This window comes from Aethina tumida, chromosome 7, assembly GCF_024364675.1.
Source record: "Aethina tumida isolate Nest 87 chromosome 7, icAetTumi1.1, whole genome shotgun sequence".
NCBI lineage: Eukaryota > Metazoa > Arthropoda > Insecta > Coleoptera > Nitidulidae > Aethina > Aethina tumida.
The window spans coordinates 8215516-8235195 of NC_065441.1; the positions used below are offsets into that span (position 1 = coordinate 8215516).

General features: G+C 31.5%; 1 protein-coding gene across 2 annotated transcripts in view; it reads left to right on the forward strand.

The window, feature by feature from the left end:
- LOC109606765 (protein decapentaplegic) overlaps window positions 1-14029 on the forward strand; it is a 33463-nt gene extending 19434 nt beyond the window's left edge. The window contains exons 1-3 of one of the 2 annotated variants that reach the window (XM_020023307.2): window positions 6667-7664; window positions 9664-9970; window positions 12462-14029. In XM_020023307.2, the coding sequence (XP_019878866.1) occupies window positions 9676-9970; window positions 12462-13288 (1122 nt within the window). In that variant the 5' untranslated portion in view covers window positions 6667-7664; window positions 9664-9675 and the 3' untranslated portion in view covers window positions 13289-14029. Of the gene's footprint in view, window positions 1-6666; window positions 7665-9663; window positions 9971-12461 lie in introns of those variants that run through there. The other variant, XM_049969825.1, reaches the window with a different exon arrangement.
- The last annotated feature ends 5651 nt before the right edge of the window (window positions 14030-19680 follow it).

Genomic DNA, 19680 nt, shown 5'->3' on the forward strand with positions numbered 1-19680 from the left:
TTAAAATAAATACTAAACTAATTTATACATCAAAATTAATTAACATTTTGATATGATATAAAAATAAAATAATAATAATAATTATAATTATAATAATAATAATTTAAAATAAAAATACACGTATATGTACAGTAGTGGTCATAATTATAGCAACTTTTTAAAATGTTAAATATTTCAGCCATAACTCTTATTTATTACCAACCGTTAAAATAATATTAATTAACTAATGTTGTTTTATACAGTATTATAAAAACCACTAGATTCTTATTTTTATATAATTTTTAATTTTGAATTGAGCTGGACATAAATATATCAACTTTACATTTGAACGGGATTTTTAATTATTAAATCTGTGTTTTTTAATTCAACATTAACACTTTATATATTATCTTTTTATTTTTATAATTTTGCCCCATCTCCGTGGCATAGGTTGGACCATTTTCAGAATTTTCAGAATATATAACCTTCTTAAATTGCGGTGATGAGTTCATTTAAATTTGTAAAATTTTTATTTTTATTTTATTTTTTTATTTTTTTATGGTATGGTATATGGTAAACATGATCTATAGGGTTGATGTTTGGTGATTGTGGCGGGCAAGACAAAACAGCGATGCTTCTTTTAACCAATTTGTCACAATTTTTGATTTGAGTTTGGTATAGTTCTCATATTGAAACGCATTTATTAAGGGCATCATTTCTTCAATATGTGAAAGTAAATTGTTGTTTAATATATTCCTGTACATAAATCAATCTAAGAAGGCCAATGTCAGAAAAATTGAAGCATCCCAATAACAAAATTGAACCACCACCATGTTTCACTATGGGGATAACAAATATTTTGTGTAGTTTTATCCATTTAAGACGTTTAACATAAACAGGATCATCAATTTGTATAAATTAAATTTCCAGTGAATGTGATCCTAAGCGAGTTAAAATTGGACTTTCATATTTTTAATAGAAACCAGGATACTTTTACTTCTGGTGTCAAATGAACCCTCATCCACTAACCATCTTGTCACAGTCTTTTAACTAATTTAAGTGCTATTTCCTCCAGGTTAGCTTTAATTTCGATAAGATTGGATTGTTTTTTTAATATTCGAATTATCCTTTGTTTCATATTTTTCGAAATTAGACAATTTTTTTTCATACCACTTGTAAACTCTTAGCCTCCTCTTCTTTTTCCTCTCGGTCTTGTTAATGCTGAATTACAGTTTCACTTAGATCAATGATTAAAAAATAATCATAATAAGTAAAGAACTATTTAGTAAATAACCGATTTAAATTCACATAGCCCAATGAAAAGCATAAAGTAAAAAGTTGCTGTAATTTTTTATCCAATGAAAAATAAAATGTACGCAATTTTTAAAAGAATAAATACGATTAGATTTACCACTTATATTGTAGACACAACAATAACAAGAAACAAACAATAAACATTATAAGTACTGGTATCCAATTCAAGTAGTACAGCTCATAAATATATTTTAATAAGTTTCTATAATTTTGGCCACTATTGTAGGTATACACAAGTGCAATATTTTTAATTCATTTGTATTTAACATATTAATATTATTAATTATATCTCTACCTAATCTTTTCTAAATAAAATAAAAGAGTTTACCGCATCAGGCCTTTTTTACTTTTCCGATATTACTTCGTTTAAATATATAAGTTTATAAAAGTTAATCTTATTATAGTATTTATATTAATAATAATAGAAGTTAATTTTAACAAAAGGTTGGATAAGACTAAATCAATTCAATTAAATTATATAAGGGAATATTTCACGAAATCGCCGAAGTTTTCCAATGGAATCGTTACATGGCAGTGAAGGTGTATTCGATAAATAAATATTAATGTCGCAACCTCCGTAACTAACCTAGATCAATGCAAATAATCGACGTGTCCCGTTTCACCAATACGAATTTTTTGCGCAATGTTTTCGTTTCGCGTTTGACGAATTCTAATAAAAGTGGACGTCCATCCCAAGTGGGTCAAGAGTGAGCTAACAACAAACGCCGGCCCCGTAGATTTTATTTTTTTTTTTTCATTATTATCGTTGCCAGAACGCAACCCGAATCGAATTGCACAATCGACGATCGATCGGTGGAACCCTTCCCATCGCATTAATTAAACTTGTCAACTGGCCGTAATATAATATACGTGCCGGGTATATTTCTTCTTCGTTTTAGGAACACTCGTACACATATATTTTTTTAATGAATATTTAATTTACATCTCGTCGAGATAACTTTCACAAGACCAACTTTCGACGGTGATAGGTTATGTAACGAGGTGTGATATAAAAATGTCGGTGATATGGAAGCTGATTGTCTGTACAAATCACAAAAACGCAATAGAAAGGGTTCGGCTATAACGAACAATAACAGTCAGGTTTCTTTTAATGTCACGACTTTGGATTTTCTTCACAGGCAATCAGATCGTTACTTGTTAATTTTCTATTGGTATTATTTTACTATTAAAATTGTCATGTACAATTCATAAATCTCCAAAAAATACTTTGAATAGTGCTTTAGAGAAGATTTTAGTTTATTCAGAATTGTCGTTTTTATAGAATTTACGAATAAGGATAATCTTGTTTTAGTTAATGCAATAGTCTGATTATCTTTTACTTCTCTTAAATCGTCATTTGGAATTTTATAAATTTTAATATGTTTATTTAATTAAAATGTGTAAGATTACTAATATGAAAATTATGTATAATACACTTCACTAAATTTATAAATTTCGTTCTTCATTTAAAAGTATTTATTCTAATTTTTAATCTTGAAGTCCTTAAGTATTTGTTTTTGGATTTATTGTCTATTTTTTTATTGTTATTTTTTGGTAATCTTAAATTCGAGATTGTTAGAATTGCTTTTAGAAATTCATAATGTACATTTAATATTTTAATGTTAAACTACTTTAAAGGTAATTTTTAATGTATCGTCATGAAATAAACATTATCTAAAATATTTTTAGTAACAGGTTATATAAATTAGTATTTCTCGTGAAGTAATAATTAATTAGAACTGGTTTATTTACTGTACAAGCCACATTAATAGATTGAATGTGTTTCTATTTCAACTCTATTTTTTACGACATTTTTGATTTTAAAATAAATATTCTCTCAAAAAATAATAATCTAAATTTTTTAAATTTTAGTATTTTGAGAGCAAATTATCAAAATAAATTCACTTAATTAAACAATTATTCTATTAAATGAATTATTAAATAAATTGTTTGGATGTGTTTCCATTTAATTTTTTGTTTTAGTAATTTCTAATTTTAGAGTTCTGCAGTAATTATTGTATCTTTCTTCTGTTTTTGTAACCTTAAATTAGAGATAATTTAAAATGTTTTTGGAACCTCTTATTGAATGTGTTTCTATTTCAACTCTATTTTTTCACGACATTTTTGATTTTAAAATAAATATTCTCTCAAAAAATAGTAATCTTCTAAATTTTTTAAATTTTAGTATTTTAGAGAGCAAATTATCAACAAGAACAACTTAACTAAACAATTATTCTATTAAATGAATTATTAAATAAATTGTTTGGATGAGTTTCCATTTAATTTTTTTGTTTTAGTAATTTCTAATTATGGAGTCCTGCAGTAATTATTGTCTCTTTCTTCTGTCTTGGTAATCTTAAATTAGAAATAATTTAAATTTTTTTGGAACCTCTTATTGCACCTATAATATTTTAATGTTGGACTACTTTAAAGAAAATTGTGAAAGTATAATCATGTAGAAAACATTAACTAAGATATTTTTAGTAACTGGTTATAAAAAATAATTAGAGCTGATTTATTTATAATACAAGCCACATTATATTTATTGTCACTTTTTTATTATTGATGTTCTTGTTTTGTGTCACCTTAAGTTAAAGAAAATCTAAAATGTTTTTGAAATCCCTTATTGTAATTTTAATATTTTAATGATAAACTGTTAAAGACAATTTTGAATCTGTAATCATCAAATAAAGATTGAGTAACACATTTTAGTAACAACTTAACATATATAAATTAGTGTGAAGTACCAAATACTTTTTATATTTAATGTTATTCTGCTTTAAAGATAATTTTGAGTCTAAGATTAAGAAATAAAGATTAACTAATGTTTTTAGAAATAGCACTTAAAATCAGTTATATTAACTTTCTTTCATGATGAATAACCATTTTAGGTAATTATATTTTTTAATGAAAGGGAAAATAAAATTACACGTGCTTTCAGTAATTGTTTAAATATGTTTCAGGGCATTGTTTATTAATACAACAGTTCAGGTATCTTAAGCAAATTAAATTAGTCCCTTAAATGTTGTCAATTTCTCTTTTAACAATAGTTTCAAATGTATAATTAGTTTTACTTAAAAATATTTACAATCCTTGGAACTGAATCAACTCATATCATCGCAAACATAGTGGACATAGTCACACGTTCCCAATTTGCATCGGTTTCCCGTGAACCCGTAATTGAATAAATGAAATTCTCTCTCGTCCTTGGTGCACCACAGAAAAGCCTAAATTGGTGCAAGTGTCGGATTAGTCATTCGTATCAATTACCATCAACTTGTTTTGTTTATTAGTGCTCATTTAAATATATGACACCGTTAAGTAATTAACGTCGGGCAAATTTGTCCACCACAATTTTCAACTGTGATCTGAGTGAACCTCATGCAAATCGTACTTATCGTCGGTAATAAGAAAACATACACGTGTTTTGTAGAAAAAAATAATAACACCTATTCTGTAGAATTCCATGTGTCGAAGAAAAACATATTAATATTACAAAAGTCTTATTTATGTTGCTAAAATCAATATTCAGCGCATTCATAAACATTTTAAGCATATTAAACAAACTGGTTGGCCGGTTGCCTTGAATTTTACATTATAATTACTTAATTACCGATATCTTCTGGAGCGATCCAGATACATGCACAGCACGCCTTTTCTATGTGCATAGAATAATAACAGATCAACTTCCTGCTAGAAGTCAAGTTATGAAAAGGAACCCGGGGACTCCCAGGAAATCGACGTCTATTGTTTTGGTGCTCCAGATATCTCAGATCAATGGGGGTAGACGATAATGTAAGCGAGGGAAATACCAAATCTGTGGATTGGAATTAAATATCCTAAGGATATAAGGATTTTATTTCGGAAGTGACGGATTATCAAGTAACTTATTAAATGCAGAAGTCAATGGATGATGTCAAGAAGTAAATTAAGGCATTAACATAATTCCTCTTGTACCTAAACACTTTATTGCACCCTTATTTTGAACTTTTCCCCTTTTTAATATAAAAAATTGAAAGAATGGGCCAGATGTGATGATAAAATGCCGAATCCAGTAATAGCTGATTAAACTGCATTTTATACAAGGTCATTTTTAAAATGTTAGGTAAATAGTTTTTAGGTTATATACAAAAACATGTTTGTCAAGGTCGCATATTATTGGTGGTCAAATATATGTAAATACTGATTTTTAACTGTTAAAAAACTTTGCTTTCCAAGTAATAAAACTGAAACTTGGAAAAATTTTATTAAACGATTGAAAATGAAAAAAAAATTGAATTTAAATATGAAAAAACAATAATGTCAAGATTCTTTTAATCCAAACAGAATTAAAAAAAAAATGTAAATATTAGTAATAAAATTAGTTTTTAAATGATTTATTAAAATTATAGAATATTTTGAAAATGAAATATAATATTAAAAATTAAATTATTTTATTTAATCAGTTATTTTATAATTTTTTTTTAATTTTTCATAAATTGGTAATAAAATTATTTTAAAAAATAAAAGTTAATACAAATAAAATAATTGTATAATAATTTAAAAATTAAATTATTGTTTAAAATGTTTTATTAAAATTAGAATAAATTATATAATTGTATAATATTTTTTGGAAATTTATTTATATATGTAATAACATAATATTTTAAACGTTAAATTAATTTATTTAATTAATTATTTTATAAAAATTGTAAATTTCTTGGAAATTTAAATAGTAATTAGTAACAAAATTATTTTTTGAAATATTTTAATCAAATTAAATTAATTCATATAATTATATAATATTTCAAAAATTAAAGTATTTCATTTAATCAACTGTTTTTTTTAAATTGTTCATATATATCAGCTAATAATAAAATTATTTTTTGAAATATATTGTTTAATCAATTATTTTATAATTTTTTTTCTTTTTTCATAAATTGGTAATAAAATTATTTTAAAAAATAAAAGTTAATATAAATAAAATAATTGTATAATAATTTAAAAATTAAATTATTATTTAAAATGTTTTATTAAAATTAGAATAAATTATATAATTATATAATATTATAAAAATTAAAGTATTTTATTTAATTTAAATTATTTTATAAAAATTATTTGTTTTTTTTTTTTTAATTTTTTCATAAATATTAATTACTAATAACATTATTTTTTAAAATATGTTTTATTAAAATTGAAATAAATAAAAATAAATTTAAAAATTAAGTTATTTCATTCACTTAATTATTTTATAAAAATTGAATTTTCAGTTTATGTTAGTAATATATCTAAATAGTAAATTTATTTTTTTAATTATCCCACGCTTAAAATTATTTAAGTGACTCAGATATGAGTTTGTGACTTACCATTAATCCCTGTATACTAAATTGGCCCTCAATTTAAAACAACATTTACAAATTTTAGCCCCTAAAATACCCGTCTTCCTTTCCCCTTATCTAGACATAGAAAACTCACATCAATTCCTAAAACTAACCAGTTAAAACTTGTTTTAAATTGCCACTTAAATTAGAAATATAATCATATTTTATTATAAAATTTATCTCACAGAAATGCATCAATTCTTGATGTATCACATTTTCAGTTATTGAATCAAAATTTTCATTTAAAATTATCTAATTGTCTAATAACGGATGAAATCAGGAGAATCGAGTAAGATTGAATCAAACTTAGCCTGTATTCATCCTTAAACGAAGAAACTTCGACAGTCCTGTTTCAGAACTCTGATTGCACCCCATAATGATTTCATTCATTATAGAAAGAGTTAACATTAAGTTTTTGTAATGAATCCTCCAAAACAAGCCGGTTCACACTTTACAATAAAAAGACCCCGTCAACGGTTGTCGAAATGTTACATTTCTAGTGGCTTCACCAGTTTCACGGCTAGACCCCTTCAACGTAATATCAAAAAAGACTTGAGTCTTCATCAATGGTGGCCGATCGCAGAATCGACGTCCGGACGAGATGAAGAGATGAGCGGGCAGCGAGCCCGGGCCCCTCACAATGGAAGCGCACAATAGCGTTGTCCCGGGCGTGCATAGGTAAGTCGCACGTGTCACATCTCCGCCGGCCACCTGATTGGCCCGACCCGGGGACCCCACACCTGAACCACAACAGGTAGAGGGTGTGCGGATTGCGCTCAGTTCCACTCCGAACAACGTCGCCGTCGTACCGTGCATACCATAGCGCAAAACTCCACTTGACCACTTGGTTTTCAGATACGGTCCGTCCGCTACGCCCGTGAATTCCACTGTTTCTATGTGTTGTGCTGTTTTGTTTGTTGTTGTTGTTGTTCGTTGTTTGGTGATCAGACGTTCGGTTGTTTGGTTTCCCTGTGGATTAATAAGCACGGTGCCATTTCCGCCCTGGACACGGTAAGATCATTTTTGCGAGATACAGTTTTTCGTGTTCCCTCCTCCACCCGACACCGGTTTCGAATCAGAAATTGGGATGAATGTCAGAGGTCAACGCTGCTGCTGCCGCTCTCCACCTCGGCGGCACACCGAAAGTCGCAGTAGACTGCTCGGCGGCGTACCTCCTATAATAGGAGATCAAGTTGCCATACACAGATACATTCGATTGTTTCCCGTTTGGCTTCGGTGCCGCAGACATATTGGCACTCGTTTGTCTTGCCACAGACGCTGATCTGATCTTTATTTATTTATTTATTTATACACCGCATTTGTCTTCTGTCTATTGTTTACCTTCTTCTGGTCTTCGTTGATGGTGAGCCCAGTCAGATTGATGCACCATTCAAACTACAACCTTTGTCACAACAACCAAACACGTGTTACACTTCTTCAATTAAACAATTTAATTGGACTTGAACTTAATACAACCGTATATTTGTGTTTACAAAAATCCACATTTTTTGTTGTGTCGTCATCTCGCTTCCACTCTAGCCAATCATCGATTTTTATGCACCAAGAACCAAGATCAACAATGTCTTGCTAATATTAGCTAACCTTCATACCGTGTTTCCTTCCAATATTATTTTATGCATGACAAGGTTGTGAGTCTGACGTTTCACAAAGAACCTGAAACGGAGCAATCTTAATATCTAGGTTATTAGTAGTTGTATTGCAAACGAATTTGTTTCACGAAATGTGATGAATTCGATACTGGCGGACGGATTTCTATGCATTTGTGGATTTGGCAACTTTGATTCTCCTTATACATTCTTCCCAAATTATAAATGTTTTATAGTCCTTAAAAGTGTATAATTTATTACTAGTTTAAGAGGTGTTTTTTAATGGAGTACATTGATGTTAATTGGATCTGTATTACATTAAATTGCACTATTTTTTCCTTATTTACCAAAAGATGTATATGTAATATTTTATGTCTATAATAATCTATTTTTATTTCGTTTTAAATAAAATTTAGGACTCAGATGTTGATGTTTTTATTTTTAAATGAACCCCAATTTTAATTTTCATTAATTTATTACCAAATTAGACCTTATTTCAGTATTTTAAATACATACCTCTGGTATAAATAGAAATATGAAACTGTTTTGGGTGCTTATTAGATTATCTCCAAAAAATATTCAAATCACTTAATTTTCTACATCACACCAACACCATATTTCATTAATTTATGAAATACATTCAATATATAAGAAATATCTAGATTCACCTGTAGCAGGCTTAATTTAATGATACTTTAAATTCTTCAAATCTGACGATTCATACCAACTTAATTTTTCGTAAATCGGGTATTTAATCAACATTCAATATTTCGTAATGGTGTTTGTTCGGTAGCGCTTTACCTGGTTACAAATTAATATTTAGCAGAAAACCTTAATCCATTGATTTACCTGAGAAAAAAAACACAACCGTGCTCAATAAGAAAAGTGTTACTAAAAATAACAATTTTCAACAGTTAAATTAGTAAAAAATACAACAAAGTTAATCTTATGTAGTACGTCCATGATATGTTAAAGTTCAAGGAGGATATATTCCACACATCGGAATGTGATTAATAATTTATATTTTAATGAGAAAAATATGTATATCGGCATCAGAAACAAGATAAAAATAAACATAATTGCACGTTCGATAGTTGCATAAAAATAAAAATATGTATTATTCTTAGAATCCATTGAAGGAAACAGCGTCTAATCCTTTGAACACCTGTGAAAATTCCACGCATATTTTCTCGCAATTAGCATATTACATAATTAAAAGAGACGCCGTTTCCACAGCTCATGTTCCCCAATACACAGGCGCAATTACGAAAGAGCAAGTTTCCCAGGAGGTAGACCCCTTGACACGTTTCCCAATCTGTAATCCCCGTAAATTGGAATGCCTACTTGTCAGTGCGTCTTTGACTCTTGACTGCGAAACATTGAAACCAACCCCTTGGTTACAGGTCAAATCAAACATGCATCTGGGCAGTTTAATCTGGCTGGTGGTGCTAGCCGTCACGGAGGTCCACAGGACGAAGTCCGAGGAGCTGGAGGTGTCGCCGGAAGCGTTCAAAGAGGTGGAGGGCAGCTTGATGTCGTTGTTCGGCTTCAAGGGTCGACCGAAATTGGACAGGAGCAAGATCGTCATACCGCAGGAGATGATCGACATGTACGAGAGGCAGATGGGGTTCCCGTTAGACACCACGTCCATACCGAAAAAAGGATTGAACACCCAAACCGCCAACACGGTCAGGAGCTTCGCTCATGCAGGTACACATTAACCGAGTGCAGTAGTAGTAGTAGGGCAAAGAAAGTGTGAATGAGGTTGAGTGTTGGATTTTACGGTCAAAAGCTTCTTTTAAAATTTGACAATGCACCATCTCGGAACAATAACGGCCTGAATTTTATTGGTTTATTGGGTCAGGTGGATTAATTTTCTTTGGAAATGGGGACTAATTCGTATTTATCCTGCCGAACAAAAGGGATCCCCACTATTGCGGTCAGCTCCCGTAGTAAGTTATACGAGTCCTCTATTCAGTTTTTAAGGGTTATTTGCTCATATAATCCGCTTTCTGGTTATTTGTTTGCCTATAACCTCGACCGGTGCTCGTACCAAAATTATTACCTAAATGCAATTTGAAGAGGTTTCCAGAAATCAATTTGCGTTCGAGGGTGTCTCTGTGGTACGTGACACTATTCAATTTTGTTTAACTTTGAATAAATACTTCTTTTATTTTTCTTAATTAATTCGTTTAATTTGATCATAGAAAATGTAGTTTTTATCGATTACTATTAATAAATAAAATTAATTTAACACTTTTTCTGACGCTATTTATAAAATATTATTATTATTTTACAACAGATATTTTATTTTATTTGACAATTATTTATTATGATTATGATTTATAGTCATGTACTAAGTCAAATACATAAGTAAAAACAAGATTAGTTTATTTTACATTTACATTTTAAATTTTTAACAAATATTTTGAATTTTATCATCCATATTGGCAAAGTATTTGTTGATTTGAGTAGTTTTTTCTTGAATCTTAGACAAAGAGTACTGCTGACCTACGGTTGAAACATGTAATGTTTTTGAAATAAAATAAGAGTAGAACCTTTTTTAACTTCAAATCAATTTATGGATTAATTAAACTGCTTATAATGTCTATGTAACTATTACACAAATTTACACTTGTCAATGAAAAAATTTATTGTTATATATATATATATATATATATATATATATATATATATATATATATTATATTGAATAATATATAGTTAAAATATGTTTAATTATAATGCAGTTATTTATTTCTGTTATTCATTACTATGAACTTAAATCTAATCTAATTATTTATATTTTTAATAAACTATTTTCTCTTATTATCAAATTTTATATTTGTAACTGACTATAAAAGTATAAAAAATTTATAATTTATAACAATTTTTATTAATATCTAATGTAATATATGCATACTGGAAATTGTTTGATCAGTCTGAATTCTGAGAGAGATACTATGCACGACAGAGACAGTAAGTTTTCCATTACGAGACATACTTTTATTCTCTTTGTCGTTAATGATGTCTCTCTCAAGATTCAGATGGATCAAACGTTTTTTGATCTGTATAATAATAAAATTAGATATTTTAATAATATTTTTCATCAAACTAATATAATTTAAAGATTTCTACAATAATTATTTATTAATATAATCATATTTCACCAAGATAATTTACAAATCCATACTTTCTTCTTTAGATATTCTTTTACTAACAATGCTAACTAATTACTAAGTACCTTAAATTATATATTTATCTCTTTAAAAAAAAATCATCTTAATCCTTACTTTTATTGGTTTTTAATAATCGGACTGCTAATTTTCAATTAAATTCTTAAAATCTTAAAATTTTTGATATTATTAAACTCAAACTGAAACAAAAATCACCAAACTATTGATGTAATCCTTCATTTTGTACGTGCAAACATAAACAATAACTGCACTAATGACGTACGCATTTTCGCCGATACAAAGAACCGAAGTCTCACCTTCCAGAACGGTGCACCATAATGAATTCAGAAGTAAACAAAATCACCTGTTGGCGTCGTGAACAACAACCAGTAAACACATTTATTTACCGAGCGCTCGAATCGCTCAAACTTTTACGCGTTCCCTCGCCAAGATTAATATCATAATTACATTACTGCATTATATTATTTTTTTTTTTCTCCTCTGCGTACGTTCTTGGATGTTGAAACTCTTGATATATCAGGTGTCGGTAGGATCAGGCCTTCGTATAAATACGCCCTACTTACATTGATCGGTGTCGACCGTGCTTGTATGTTGTTGAATTTGTTGCCTCCGCGTTGGGGATTTAAATTTTAAAAGGCGAATGTGCTCCTTACTTAAATCTTTTTTCACGATGAGTGAATAAATTCAGTTAATATTAACAAACGTTAAGAAGTTATGTAGTCTGGCGGGGCTTGTAGCTTAATAAATTGGACTAAGAGGAGGATGCTGGGATCTGATTACGAAACCGTTCATCTGTACGCCAATTGAGAAATTGACGTTGCTTAATGGTCCGTCGCATTGTTATTGCCAGTGATACAAGCTGCAGATCTGTTGTGTTTTATTATAGCCTTTGGTTAAGCTATTCGTGGTAGCGAAAGTGGGACGTTGGTATGAGAGTGTAATTCATAGTTAATTAAATCATAATGCGTTTGGTTACGTCTCTAAACCTTGTGTTTTGCTTTCAGAGAGCTCAATCGATGACCGATTTAAGGGCCACCACAAGTTCAGGTTAAAGTTCGACGTGGACGGCGTACCCAAGGAGGAGATGTTGAAGGCAGCCGAAGTTGTCTTGAAACGAGTCATTATGAAGCTTCCCAACGACGAACGGTATCAAAGGATCATGATAAGCGACATAGTTCGGCCGGGCATTAAAGGAAAGGAAGGTCCGATCACCAGGTTGATAGACACGAAAGTGGTGGACACGCACAAAGACACGCCGGTGAGCGTGGACGTGCTGCCGGCCGCACGCAGATGGTTCGAGGATCCGAAAAACAATCACGGCATCCTCGTGGAGATCACCGGCAAGAGCAAGAAGTCGAGGCACATCCGCCTGAAGAGGCACGCCGAAGACATGAACACGTGGAGGTCGTCGCAACCGATCCTGTACACGTACACGGACGACGGGAAGTACAAGCACAGGACGAAGAGCGAGATGACGTCGGTGCGTAGGAAACGGGCCACCAGGAAGGTGACGAAGACGCAGTGCAAACGGCAGAGGATGTACGTGAATTTCACGCGCGTCGACTGGAACGATTGGATCGTCGCACCACCCGGCTATGAGGCATACTTTTGCCATGGCGTGTGCGACTTCCCCATCGCCGACCACCTCAACGCCACGAACCACGCCATCGTGCAGACCCTCTTCAATTCGATGAGGCCGTCGCAGGTGCCGAGGGCGTGCTGCGTACCGACCGAGTTCAACTCGATTTCCATGTTGTACTTGGATGATGAGGAAAAGGTGGTGTTGAAGAACTACAAGGAGATGGTGGTGGTCGGCTGCGGCTGTCGGTAGTTCTCTCTACACAAGAGGCGACATCCGCAGTGTCGTGTCCCAATCCGCGTCTGTGATCTGTTAAACGAGGCTACGTACCACAACAGTACTAGTTTTACTTTTTATTATTTTTTTTTTGTAGTAGACCCAGTAAATATAGACTAATTTATATAATGCCGTGCACCCGACGGATCCGTGCATGGGACTATTGAAATGTATCCGCATCTGTGATTGTAATTTTAATTTAGAAAGAAACGCGGGACGGTCCAAGACAAATTGACGCACTCATTGAGACGTACATACGTTTGTAACAAACGATTTGTTGGTTCTTTTGTGTACTATAATTGTATTTAACGCCCGTTTGAAATGGATCGTTCCCAAACGTTGCTTCGTACAAGTTTTAACGTTACCGGTCTGTGTTAGTCAGTTTGTATATATTGTATATAGTTGTTGTTAATTATGACTGATGTGGGCCATCTAACGCAAAATTTTGTTGACTTGTTTTTGATAATTTATTATTGTGAAATTAAATTGTTGGACGTGTGAAAAACAGTAGTTTAAGCTTGTACATTAGAAAAATATGAAGCAACTGAGTCATGTGTAATATATTAGTACCTGGATAAGGAGTATTTATTAACTATTTTATAAAAATGTGCATATTGTACATATAAGATGTAAAAAATAGGTAAAAACTTATTTCGTAAAAATATTTTTGTACAAAATGTATATAAACATATATATTAAAATATTTTATCTCATCAATTTTGTTTTTATTTGTCTGAATATTGATTTGATTTCTAAGAAATATCTATGTAATATGTGGACAATTAACATGAAAAAGTATTAAGGAATGTGAATAATAAACTGGTAAGAAAAAATTGAAGTTTGACCCCAGAATTACAAAGCAAAACAATTGCGTATTATAATTCATTTTGAAGATGATAATTATTATAATTCAAAATCAACAAACTGATGACAAGATCCTGATTTGCAAATTACGTAAACAAATTAAATTGATAAAATAGTCATTTTTAATAATTAAAAGAAAAATAATGACAAATCAATTACTTCAGAAGATAAAAGACTGTTTTTGAAAGAGGTAATGACATTATCCAACAAATAGATTGCATAGTAAGATACAAGAAAATGTCTAGTGGACATCAAAGTGGCGAACACCCACAGGGTGCACCCCCAAGGACGTAAGTCTAGGTCTATTTGTGTTAAGGTAGATATAACAACCCCAGAACAACTAAAGGTAAAATAAACAACTGAGGCTGTTTTATAAAGACAATTACTGATTTTTGGATCTGTTTCCCAAAAGATGTCATTGAGTTATCTTTAAATTTTGTATTAATGTTTAAGGAATAAAATCAAATTTCATATCCTCGTGAAGGTCACCGAAATTGAACCTAAAACAACTACGGCAAATTAAACAAATTCGCATAATTGATTATCATCTCGGGCTGGTACAAATTTGAAAATGATGTCAGCCTGCCAGGTGTACAACGTTTTCTTTTTTATAATTAATTCAAGTTAATTTTATAAATTAACTAATACATACATGGCTTATAGTATTGATTAATTGAAATGTTAAAATTAACATACTATCATAAAACACAGCGACGCTATGGCTAACTTCGATATTAACACCTGCTACCAGAGTTTAGTAATTTATTTCAGAGATTTTTTTTGCAATATTGATTTATTTATAACTCTAATTAACCATAAAACAGTGTCATGCGGTTTTATGACGTGAATCAGCGATTATTTTTAGACATTCTCTAAGGGCAATAAATTTCATTCGATTTTCTTTTCAATCCGGCAGGAATTTTATGCGGTTCTTATTCAAATTAAACGACTCGGATGACGGATAAAAGAGCGTATTTTTTTTCTGCAACAGCTAAGAGTTTTAACTGTCGAACAACACGGCTAAACGCCTCATTGTCCCCAATTGAATGGCCGGCTCATTGAAAGTATATTGACCACACAGCACCGAATACCGATAAATAAATAATCTTCGAGTGGTGTTTTGACATGAAAGTACTTGACAAAATAGTATTACACTCAAACAACGAGACAACGAGTGGACGCAATAGAATCGAGAATGGATCGCACAAAGGTCTCTCTTTAAGTAAGGGAATTATTCGACGTAGCCGGCAGGTAAATGCGTTGAAAAGGATGACTTTTGTCAGCCAGGTGGCTCGTTTCAATGTTTCCATGTTTTTCGGGACCGTCGGTCAGCAAATATTACTCGAAACTAGTCGATAATTAATATAAGTTGGGTGCAGGTGTCCACATTGTCTTACCAAATGCATGTGTAGGCTTAATTGGAGAATTGTTTTTGCTGATTACAGATTTTGGACACATTGGGCAAATCATGAATTAGTAAAGAGTGAACGAAACTATGACACTCTTTTTAAATCTCTCCATTAAATCCATCAAGTTTTCATTGGTAGACATTTTTTACAGAAATTTTTGACAAACCTAATAAAACAGTACTAGTTTTTGCTTTGGAGCTTCTACCTTCCCAAATTAGACCACCAAAATCAGTTTATTGCTTGTGATTTTTGTGAATTAGATTTTCTTGAAAAATATGTTATAAATATTTACAAAAAAACGTCTAGAATGTTTTCCATGAAAAAATCGATACTTGGAAAATGATGAAGATCGCAGGAATTTCAATTATCGGTTCCGAGAAAACTCGAATGTTTATCGAGTGCTCTCCAAACTTGGCGGTGGATTACTGGAAAAGTAATGTTTACACTTATTAAAGATCGTGCAAATATTTCAATAGAGTTAACAATGCGATGCATATTAATAATGTATTAATATTAAGTTAAGGCGAACATCTCTCCGTCTAACACTCCTATGAATATAATCGTGCACATATTGGAGTGTTGTCAACAAGCACATTACATGATTGCCTCTACGCTGTAAGAATTTTAATTCAATTAATTATCGCGTAAAAATATTTCGATGCTTAGTTTCAAGGTGAGTGGTTCCGAACGTTTTGCCTAGGACTGTCCCTCGTACACCCGTACATCGTGGCATTGGACAGGTTCCCCGGAGAAAAATACCGATGAAATTATCTGAAAAAAAAAAAAAATCCTCGTTCACGATAACTAATTATCCGCCACTTCGAAAGACAAAATGACCATTCGACAGAAAACAGAATGAAATCGTGGCGGTTTTCTTCGGTCCGGTGTTATTTACGGGCCTGACCTGCGTCCAATCGACCGTACCCTCCCCTGCCCATTGATTTCGGTGTATCGGGCCATTGTCGTTTCTGTAATTAAGTGTAATAAAAATACTTATTACGTGCGTCGATTATTTTCGGGGACGAAATTACAGTGTGCGGTCCTGATAATGACATCATTTGGACAGGTGGAAAATCCTTTGTTTTCTTGTCAACCGATGATTTACAATGGCGATTATTGGGTACGGAAATATTTTTATTGGTTCCTCGAAAATTAATAGTTTTTTAAAGAATAACATTCTCAATTCATAACACTATATGTTTAAATTTTACTAGAAACTTATTCATTTTATTTGGGTTAGATAAAAAAAATTTAAAACATCAGAAATAAATAAATAAATAATATTTTCCAATTACAAATAACATTTATAATTAGATTAATTAAGAAATTAATTTATATTGTGAACAAAAGTTGAAACAAGCTGACAGAAATCTCAAATTAGAGATAATTGAGTTTCCTATTTACTTTATTTTTAAATTATATTATCGGTTTAAGCGATAATTGTAAATATATCTAAATTTTTGAGTTTATTTTTAGAACAAATTTAGACTTTACTGCAAATTAGATTAAGAAAGAATTGCTTGCCCAATTTTTTAATCGAACGTTAAATCTAATCTAATATTTTGGCCATAACTTTTTTATTTGATGTGAACTATTACAGTAATATTTATTTGTTGTTATTATTATTTTATGCAGTATTATAAACACTACTATATTCTTATTCTATAAAATGTTACATATATTTTAATGAATTAATCTGAACAAACTCAGCAACACAACAACTGACATGTACTGACTATTAAGATTCCTTCAAACTTCTTGAACTGCTGTCAAGAGTTTATTTTTATGTCGAATTTGGTTATAAATGTGATCCTCCAAATTTTCTTTAGAGTTAATGTTTGAAGATTGAGGTGAATAAGACAAAATATCGTCACAATTCTTTGTTTTTGGTTTCGTTTTCAATTTGACACTTTGAGACATTTATTCAGAGCATAATTTCTTCAATATATTGTCTAAGGAGGACTATGTTACACCTGAAGAATTGAAGCATCCTCATAGCGTAATTGAACCACCACCAGTTTCACTGTGGGTATAACAAACTTTTTGTGTAGTTTAGACACTGTAGGATGTTTAATATAAGTAGAACAATAATTTTTTTATAAATTAATTTTAGACTCACAAAAAATTACTTGTCCTCATTCTTCAGTGGGTTCAGTGAATGTGATCCTAAGTAAGTCAAAGAAGGACTTCACATTTTTAATAGAAACCAGAGCTTTTCTTATAGATCTGGAGTCAAACGAACCCCCATCATTAACTATCTTCTCACAATCCTTGAACTAATTTCATCAAATCCCATTTCCTCCAGGTTATCTTTAATTTATTGTTGTTTGTTGTTTTTAATAATATAAAGAACGATTGACTTGTTTCTCTTGATCTTGGAACAAGTCCTATTTTTTAATAATTTTAATGCTTCGTTCCTATATTGAAATTATTAGTATACATATTGTTGACCTCAAAATAGGTCAATTCGGCCAATTTCTCTCTTATAAAGTATATTGGTATATAGACAAATTGAATAATCCTATTTTGAGGTCAAGTTTAATTTTTATTTAGTAATTTTACTTTTTGAGCACTCAGTTTGGGAACACCCTGTATAATTAGTAAAATGTCAATATTACTTTTCCTGAAGCAGAGGCCCCTTTATTATGTGCCGGTTTATTAATCACCGGCAAACGAATCCGCAAACGGCACAGTTTTAGCACGTTAATTGGCATAATAAACCCCAATTTGCCAGTACCACCCGTGAGTGCGAATCCCGCACATCCGCAGCGACCACCGCCTCCAGCGCGTCGTTCACTTTCTTCCGCCGCAGCATCGCAATTAAACGGACATAAAGCGACGCTTCAAAGGAGTGCGAACTGCGGCCTCCGTCAATAAACTGCGGAGGGGTCGGGTGGGCCAAGAGGGGGCGGCCAGGAGCGGCGTTTACGCGCTCGGACGGTGATCTGCGGGTGGCAAAAGGGCCGTGACAGCGACCGGTGATTCGGCGATTCGAGATCGTTCGGGCCGTCGTCCTGGGCGGCAATGGCGGGCATCCGGTGCGGCTCTGTCCGCCGTGTCATTATTTTGGACTCGTTAAAAAGCGCACTCAACTCCCTAATTGGTCTACGGTGTGGGTCCCCTCGCAACCCCCCGACCCACCCACGATCCCTGACAGTTCTCTTTTCGACGGTTTCGGCCCGTTTGTTACCCCTCGGGGCCCGGGAACAAAGTGATGCGACCCGTTTCGAATCGGTGTGACCACCTTGTTTGCGATACGGGGGCGAGACGATAACTTCACGATGATAATTTTATTAATTTAGTACCTAACTTGTATAATTTTAAAATTCTATATTAATTAATTATTAATTATCTAGTCAAAAAAAAAACGTTAAACTGGATCAAATAAATTATAAAAAATAACTAAATTTCATATTAATAAAGAATATAAGTATAAAATATTGAATAAAAAATATAATGGTCATAATTACATAAACACATTCATTGGTCTACAGAATGGTGGAGAAAAGACAAAAAAAATAAATTTATTTTAAAAAATTTAATGGTCCATCTTATGCTTAAACATTCTGCAAGGATAAAACTATACAAAAAGTTTGTTATATCTACAGTGAAACATGATGGGGTGGTTTAATTAAGCTGTAGGGATGCTTTTATTCTTCTGGAGTGGGCCCCCTTAGACTGATTTATCTACAGGGATATATTAAACGACAATTTGCTTCCATACATTAAAGAAATGATGCTCTTAATAAATATATTTCAACATGAAAATCATCCCAGATTGTGACAGATTGGTTAAAATATCATAGCTTCAATGTTTTGTCTTGTCCGCCACAATTTCCAGACATTAACCCTATAGAAACCAAACCAAATTCATCATAAAAATTTTACAAATTTAAATGAATTCATCATAGCAATTCAAGAAGTTTGAAGAATTACACCACAGTGATGGACTAAAATTAAAAAAAGGCATTATACCAAGTATTAAAAAATGTTATACAATGTTTAAATAACACAAATTTTATCCATAAAATTCCGTTTCGATACTACAATTTCTAAATTTATATCCAGCTCAATCGAGAAAAATTTATGTAACAT